The following is an 8,594-nucleotide window of genomic DNA, read 5'->3' as shown; positions in this document are numbered from 1 at the left end:
TATTGTTTTTTTTTTAATTTTTTTAAATTTTATTTTTGAATTTTTTATTTTTTTTTTATTTACCTTTTTCTGGTCCTTTTTTTTAACTCTTTTTGCCAGTGGGTTCTGTCTGCTTTTCCACAATTCGTTATTGGAATTATGTTATTTTCTGCTATTTTCACGCCGTCATTTTCCATTGGTTTTCGATTTACGTGTTTGCCTTTCGCTTTTTCGCATTGTTGTTTGTTGGTCAAAAAATTCCATTTTTTTTTCATTTATTTAGCTAGCTTGTGCACAACTAAACAGTTAATTACGCTGTATTACGCCCTTCACGCCGCGAGGTGCTCGCACACGCCTAAATTGTCTGGACACGTCAGAGTCCAACGACCGCATTCATACTGACGATAAGGTGCTTTAATAAATGGAAGTAAATTTTCAATGTCAATCGGCTTTAGCTCTTTATTTAAGTAAAAAAAAAGGCATTTTTAGTATTATCAATGAACTCGAAAAAACGCACATTTTTCCATATAATGCCGATTACACAAGAAATGTGCATTCGGTAATCAGCAAATAATTCAAACACGAGTGCTTTTGTCATAACCGGCCTTTACAAGCAGAAATATTCCAAGAAAAGTATATGCATTTTGCACATATTTTATTTATTTTTTCGTAAACAATTTCATATCGCCGTTTAAAAATAGCAGTACACATTGGTATACAGTTAATACAAGGGTCCGATAACGCCACCAGAAGTACTGCGGTTGAAGTGTATTAGTCATCACCATTTAGTCTTTTGCATTGTTTTCCTGTTTTTATTTGCCTTACGATTTCTTATGATAATTTGTACTCATGTTTATACATAAAAAACTATATATGCTAACAACTCGTAGTGTTTATGTAATCATCTAACAATTAAAATCGAAAAATAGAGTTTCTTCTTCCAGCAACAAGCAAGTTTGCTTCCCCAGAAAGTATTTAGGAAATGTTGGTTTGATAAAAATAAAAAATTGGACACGCCTGCGCACATTTTAGGTTTTTATGCACAGCGTTAGTGGGCTCGTCCGGGAATTGAACCCGGGACCTCTCGCACCCGAAGCGAGAATCATACCTCTAGACCAACGAGCCATACATTTATTCTTCGCTAATAAGCAATAAGTGCACAGCGTGCTGGTGGTTGTTTTTTGTATACTCACCACGATAGTTATTTGGTGTATCAACTTATATGGTGACTTTTAAGTATACAGTGCTGTATTTTTAGGCACGAAAACTTATATAGTAGTTTAATAATTGCAATAAATTATTTGTTGAACCTAATAATTTTAATTTTCTCTAATTGTTACTGAGTATCATATCAGACTAATGCGAACAGTTGGGGAGTTCTAATATGCATGATCCAGAGTTTTTATCTCCAGCAAAGTTCACTATATGTATGTATATATAAACATATATGATAAGCTTAATGTAGTGTGTCGATGTGTTTCTGTCCGTCTGTATATACCTGGGCCGTATATCGCTGCGAAACGAGAAGCTTTTTTTCGCTAAGATACTGCTCATTGGTCGCAATCACCGATATTGGACAACTATAGCAAATAGCTGCATTACAAACTGACGAGAGGCCTTTTATGGAAAACTTTTTTATTTTACAAGGTTCATTACGAATTTCGGTACAGATAATAATCAACCAAGGTATCGCCACTAGCTTGGGGCAACTACGGTTAATTTTTTTTTTCTTAATTTTTGTTTATTTACATTTTCTTATTTATTGCAACCAGAGATGCTGTTTAGAGCATGTTTATGCAAGTATGCCTCTATTTATATATATGGGGCTTTTTACTGACAGACGAGTGTGTTTGTGTGGTACTGAAATTTAAAATCGTAAGTTCGAAACCCACTGATTGTCTAACTAATTTTCTTTTTCTTTTTAATTGCACCACAAGACTGCTTAATTTTTGATAAAAATAATAAAATAAAAAAATATTTGATTCAGTAGCAGCCCGATAACAAATAATGTTAATAAATTAAAAACTAATTGCTGAAATAGAGCCTAAAATACACTTCAACTGTTTCTTCATATATGTATATATAACAAAATTCACAGAACAAAAATATGTGCACGTTTAAATAAAACCAATTAGTTGACGGCGAGTTACAAAATCGGCTTGAACTTTCAACAGAAAATCGCACAATTTGTAGAGGATTTCAGAATTCCTAGGTAATATTTTTTATTTTTATTAATTTAACTTATATATTGTGAATAAATTCTGTCAAAGTGGTAAAAATTGTAATAGAACAATCTAATTCTTATTCCATTATCTACCGTTAGTTCCTCCATTTTCTAAAAATAAAAAACAAAAAAAAAAAAAAAATGCGAAGTCGCATATCGTTCTTTTGTTACAATTTTTAGATTTATTTTATGAAAAAATGGCACCAAGACATAAGAAAAAGAATTCTCTAAATGATCGTTTAGAGCTGGTTCGAAAACACAACACGTCTGCAGCGGAAGTTATTCTTCAAAGCAGTTCACAGAGTAAAATTGAAAATCGGAAGGACTATCTTTCCCAAAAACAAACAACAGAATTGGAGCAGCTAATTCCAGAGGGCTGTGTTTGCCATCGTGAGGCTAAAACTTTTGTTTGCATTTTTTGCAAAATGTTTAGTTTTGGACGTATTGCCGAAATGTGTAGCATTCATCCAAATGTAAGTGGAGTTAACTTTTGCTTGTTAATACGTCTGAGGCTATTTTTGTAGCAGCATAAATTATTCCGCGTCAAGTTTTGAGGAATTATGTAGTGTTTTTACTCGCTACGATCGAATGTAGAACCGTATATGTGTATTTTTTTAAACGTTTTAAACAGTACTATAGGAATAACTATTATTTCCTTTTATCTGCACTCATTGCTTATATAATCTAGTAATTGCTTTTTTTCCTTTACGTAGGTTTCATATCTAATGGATTTCACGTGCTGCCCTTATTGCTCTGGCCCTTCGGAACATCTTCACATGGTTAATATAGAATATGAACGTTATTTCAAGACTTGAGAACTCTCAACTGGATTTGGATTGTGGATGTATTCAAAATGCTTCACTTAGTCAACTTTGTTCAATACTCATATAGTTAGAACTATATTTCGTTTAGTATATAGTCATATTATTGAAACACAACGGATTTTAAGTTGTTTTAAGTTAATTAAATGAAGTACTAAGAATGGATGAAAAACTTTATAATGTTATTCCTTTACTATTAAATGAAACTATGCTTCAAAGGTATTAAAAATGTTTAACTATTACTGTTTTTAAGCACTAACAACGTTAAAACTTTGTGGTGGGTCCAGAATTTATCAAAATTGCGCGAAATCGTAGGGGCAACAACTCCAGTAACTTCTGGCACCAACTGTGTGGAATTGCGTACCATGCCTCCTCGGCCCAAGTTCAAAGTTCTTCAGCATTTTTGAACCTTTTATAAGCAATGTTATGGTGTTGATTTCATAACATTGCTACATAAATTTTTAATTGGGTTTACATCACCCTGAATAGTTCAGAACGTTTATAATTTCTGCAGTGAGCCCATTCTTTACGTTTTTGGCATCATATTTTGGATTATTGTAATATATAAAAATCGAAATTCACAGATATCGATTTGAACGCAAAGGGTTCCCATACAAATACTCAACTCAAATTTCTCATTTATTTCAGCCATAATATCTCGGGAATATTTAAAACGATCGGTTTTGCTTTTTACGATTATGGCCATATCAGCAACTTCCGTTGTTTCACGCATAGGAGCTTTGGTGCAGCTAAGGACTGTTATTTCGACGATCCCGGGTTGAGTTGTATGATAGGATTGTCATAATTGTAGAAACTCCTAGCAGCAGCAACATCTAGATCATTGAGTCCAATTCAGGCCAGTAGGATTTTTTTTCTGATGCGTGCCATCCTAAGGCCTGATCAGGCACACAAGGAGTGTACTACAAGTTATGTATCCTCATGCTGCCAGCGCACTACTGCGACACTAGCCTCTACAGTTTATGACGTCAAAATACAGACTGTAAATAATCGTAAGATTTTAGAAGTAACATTCGACAGCCTTCACTCGACAGCTCCTCACAATACGGCTGCTATAACTTCTAAAGTACAGAGCCGCAACAAAATCCTCAAGTCGCTAGCCGGCAGCTCATGCAAAAAAGACAAGGGAACTTTGTTGGCAACATACAAGGCGTACCCCCCGGTCTTAAACTACATCACACCGGTCGCCTGGAATGAAGAATAAGAAGCTTCTTGATGTCTTCGGTCGAACGCTTAAACAGCGCGGCCCGTATGATCCGGTTAAGGAACATATCGAACTTCTTTCCAAGCAGTTTCAGCTGTAATTTTTTCGCAAAGCGTAGCCGTAGGAACATCAATAGGTCCTTCTTTGGTGCTGTTGACGGCATCGAACAGTACGCCGATCAGACTTTGGACGCAACTCGCTTCCGGCACGCACTGACCTTCATTCACAGTGAAGCTATTAATACGACTCCCTATCAGTGATTGGCAAACTTGGAATCAAACCACCACTGATTGCAGACTGCGAGTTGGAGTTACACTGAGATTTTGGAGCGACCTTGCGCAACTTCGCTATAGATACCGTAGCAGGTTAAACTCCTACTTACCCAGAGTCGACACCGATATACCAGGATATATGTCCAGCATCCAACGACTACCTACATGACTCTAATCGCCGCTTTGCTTGCACAGCGAACCTCACTCATCTAACACCCTTCTCCCCATGGCGAAACAGCTCGTCTCCTAGCCCTACCGTTAGATAACTACGAATAATCAATCACAAGCAAGGATTAAATAACCGTTAAAACAACAACAAAAAAGCGACAAAAAATATTTCTTTGTTTGAAAGACTTTTATTTGACGAGATTTAGAAGTAATTATTATCCAAAGCAGCGGTATAAGCTTTGGAAGAAATTGTTCTGAGCGGACCACTATAGCATATAGCATTTTTATATATGTGAAGAGCATTATAGCCTCGGAGCAAACGAATTTCCTTGTTTTTTTTAAATTTGTTTAAATCCATTATATTTTTTTTTATCAACCGAGTTAAATTAAATTTTTTTAAAAGGTCCTAACGTAAAGTTTTTTTCTCGGCTGTAAAACTGTCAATTTGTATTTTTATATCTATCGATATATATTGCAAATATTGTACCCCGACAACTTTTATACATATTTACTATTTCAGCACCTCAGTGCATATAAATCTCTGTATGCTCCCAATTCCTTATTTATAGTCACTTAAGTTACCAATTTTTCTTATTGTCAAACAAAAAAGTTCAATGCCATTTGCCAGGCAACAGCAATAATAGATTGCATACATATGTATATAATTTGTTAGACGAAGAAAAATATGTGAGAAATGCAAGGAATCGCTTACTTTATAAAAGGATACACCTAATTTTGTTATTTTCTATTTTTCGCCAGACATGCTCAACACATATTTTCCTACATTTGAGTACATCTAACACACTACACATGTCTATACACACACACTTCCCATTTGAGTGCCAAGATTCAATTCCTCAACCAGCTTGCCACACCATTATAACCTTCAATCACTTCTCAGCGGCGCTATTCAATCAATCTACGAAATTTACGTCAAGAAAGAGTTGGCGGCGGCAGAGCGCAATTCAACGTAAATGACACAAAAGAAAAATGTATACAATTGTAAGCATGTGTTGATGCTCAACAATGAATGGCATGCCGTAAATATGAAGAGAAGGAGGCGCTGAAATAAAATAAATTCAGAAAAAGAACGATGAGCTTCTGCGGGCATCGAATTACAGCGCACAACAGACATATTGCCACTAACCTGCTAACCAGGCAGCCACACAACCACTCAATACCTTAACCGCACACAAACGCTATATGCCCAAAATGCAGCTGAGGCTTACAGATCAACAAATCGTGCGTAAGTGTTGGAAATACCACTTAATGTCTGTATGTAGGAAATTATATCGAGATAGAACTGCTTAAAGCGTTACGATGTAAACATACATACATATGTTTGTATGAAAGTTCCACCTTAGAGCTGGTAAGACTTCCATGGATAGTGAGATATAATAAATCATCATCAACACAGGGTTAACGGCATTGCTGAGTTTATGTTCATCGATAATTACAGTGAGCTCGAAAATTTATACATTGCAAAAATAGCCTAAAGGCTTAATGTAGTGCTTCCATAGGTATTCTGACACGCTGTGGGTGGACGTAGTTGGAAGTGCAACAGGACCGAAACGGGATTAATCACAGAATATTTCTTGATGTCTGCTGGATACCATCCACACAAAGGGTACGCATAATCTCAGTTAATGGACGCAAATAATTGCCTACTAATCTTTACCTGCTGGTAGTAAACGAGGAAGTACGAAATATCTCTTGTCATTAAATAAACAGTCGTCGCACTCGCGTCTAGGCACCCACGTCACTGTTGATAGTCATAACTTCGAAGTTGTAGATAATTTCGTCTAATAAGCATTACTCTTGCCACCAGGTGCTACTTCGGACTGAGTAGGCAATTGAGAAGTAAAGTTCTCTCTCGTCGAACAAAAATCAAACTCTATAAGTTACTTATTATTCCCGTCCCGCTATACGGTGCAGAGGTATGGACGATGTCAACATCTGATGGCTCGACGTTACGAGAGGCGTTATGCTACGCTGGCTAGGTCATGTTGTCCGACTGGACGAAAACACTCCAGCTCTGAAAGTATTCGACGCAGTACCCGCCGGGCGAAACAGAGAAGGAGGAAGACCTCCACTCCATTGGAAAGACCAGGTAGAGAAGGACATGGCTGCGCTTGGGATCTCCAATTCTCGCCAAAAAGGATTTTATTTTGAACGGTTAGTTGTATGACAGCTATATGCTATAACAGTCCGATCTAGAAGGCATAATCTGGGACTGTAGCGTTTCCTTGGACAATAATCCATGGCAAATTTTTTGAAAAGGAAAGGTTGGTTGCTCACTAAAATATTTCAACAAAAACCTTTATTTGTTTGTTTTCAGGAATCCCCACTGTAGTTATTTAGATGTGAATATATATGTACATAAGCAGTGGTTATGTTAATGTGTATGTAAATATTTGGCAGAAGAGCACGTGTTCACGCTGTTTACACTATTAACACCCGACCCAAGCATTTGGCAACATTTGCACTAAAATTTACTTCCCCCTACACGTCTGCCGACACTTGTATGACGTTGCCTTGGTTGTTGCGGCTACACGTGAGTGTCTCCAACAAGATTATTGGATACAGCATATATGAAAACGCCACACATATGAATATACATACATATGTATATGTAAAGGGTGATGCATTTCGAGGTTCCCTACTTTTTTAAGAAAAAAGTAAAACACTGAAACTTCAAATTTAATAGGGGTTATCATGGCGTGATAATGGTCGGCGGATGTTCCATCGATCCACAAACCACACCGTTGTCTTTTCTGGATAAAATGGCGGTTTTTGAATTTCTTTAAATTTCCCTTTGTTTTAAATGTTACAATCTTGCCAGTTTATGTACTCATTGAACCGGAAATAGAGGCGAACACACATTCTTTAAAGAACGTAAAATTTCGTAACAAAGTGGAACGATTTGTATTTGTATTTCCATGATGAAATGTCAAACAATACTGAACACAAAAAAAAAAAAAAAAAAATAACATGACAGCTTGACACCATTAACACGTGATCTATCAAAATAAGTCTATTGAAAAAATTACCTCTACTTACATCACCCCTTATATAAATACGTGTTAGCACTATTGTGTTGGTATAGGAATTTTAAAATGCCAACAACAATTGCGGTTGCAATGTGCATTAACATTGGTGCGTGTATGTGGCATATAAAAACCCATAAATGACATAATGGAAACTCTTAAGTATTAAACTCAAATGCGACCAACAAAGTAAAGTGCATGTGTGCGGTGGCAGACAACAGCCGAGTGCGAGGTGTATTTCACACCGAAGGCTAAAGGACACTCAAATTGGTATTACATACTCGTATTCGTGGATTTGCGATGAGTTTTCCTGAAAGGTTATGTGCGAAAATAAGGAAAGCAAATCAAATATGTATAAGTGGCTATCGATATTTACTGTAGAACGCCTTTAAAATTGTAAGGCAGTAATTGGATTAAGCGTTTTAGAAGTTGAAAAAGAGTTCTATTATTATTATTTATCGCTTATAATGGAATGTCAGTGATTTGTAGGAGTTTTAAAAAAATATCTACATTTATAAAGATTCCGAATAGAATCTGAAGCTGAGCTAGAGCTAAAATAAAATCTCCTTTTTCTGAAGTATTTTCTACTATGACTGAAATATACTCTCCTTTAAAAGAAGATAAAGAAGAAAGGTATTTCATGTCGGGAGCACTTTATTACCGATATCGTTGCGGTTTTTATATAATATTTTTGTATAATGGAATAATTCAGGTTCCTCTCATTTTTAAACAATTATATGTTGCAATACCAGAAAGCATGTGGAAAGTGGATTACTACTTGATTTTGTCATTATGAGATTTATACCAGTTTTTGATTTGTTACTCTCTAACCTTTGAAGAATTGAAGTCATCTAATCTCTC

General features: G+C 35.9%; 1 protein-coding gene and 1 non-coding gene across 2 annotated transcripts; one reads left to right on the top strand and one right to left on the bottom strand.

Annotated features, from left to right (window-relative positions):
* Positions 1-1,032: 1,032 nt before the first annotated feature.
* On the bottom strand, positions 1,033-1,104 carry Trnap-cgg. Its single transcript has one exon. It is a non-coding gene; the product is annotated as a tRNA-Pro (tRNA).
* Positions 1,105-2,343: 1,239 nt separating this feature from the next.
* On the top strand, positions 2,344-3,205 carry LOC108965707 (uncharacterized protein CG13380). The gene is made up of 2 exons (XM_018928289.1): positions 2,344-2,676; positions 2,917-3,205. The coding sequence occupies exons 1-2, from the start codon at positions 2,401-2,403 to the stop codon at positions 3,016-3,018; spliced, it is 378 nt and encodes a 125-aa protein (XP_018783834.1). The 5' UTR covers positions 2,344-2,400; the 3' UTR covers positions 3,019-3,205.
* The last annotated feature ends 5,389 nt before the right edge of the window (positions 3,206-8,594 follow it).

Source organism: Bactrocera latifrons, unplaced genomic scaffold (genome assembly GCF_001853355.1).
Source record: "Bactrocera latifrons isolate USDA-ARS-PBARC rearing strain unplaced genomic scaffold, ASM185335v1 scaffold_146, whole genome shotgun sequence".
Classification (NCBI taxonomy): domain Eukaryota; kingdom Metazoa; phylum Arthropoda; class Insecta; order Diptera; family Tephritidae; genus Bactrocera; species Bactrocera latifrons.
Note: the sequence above shows the minus strand (reverse complement) of the source record. Positions and strands in the feature narration are given on the sequence as shown.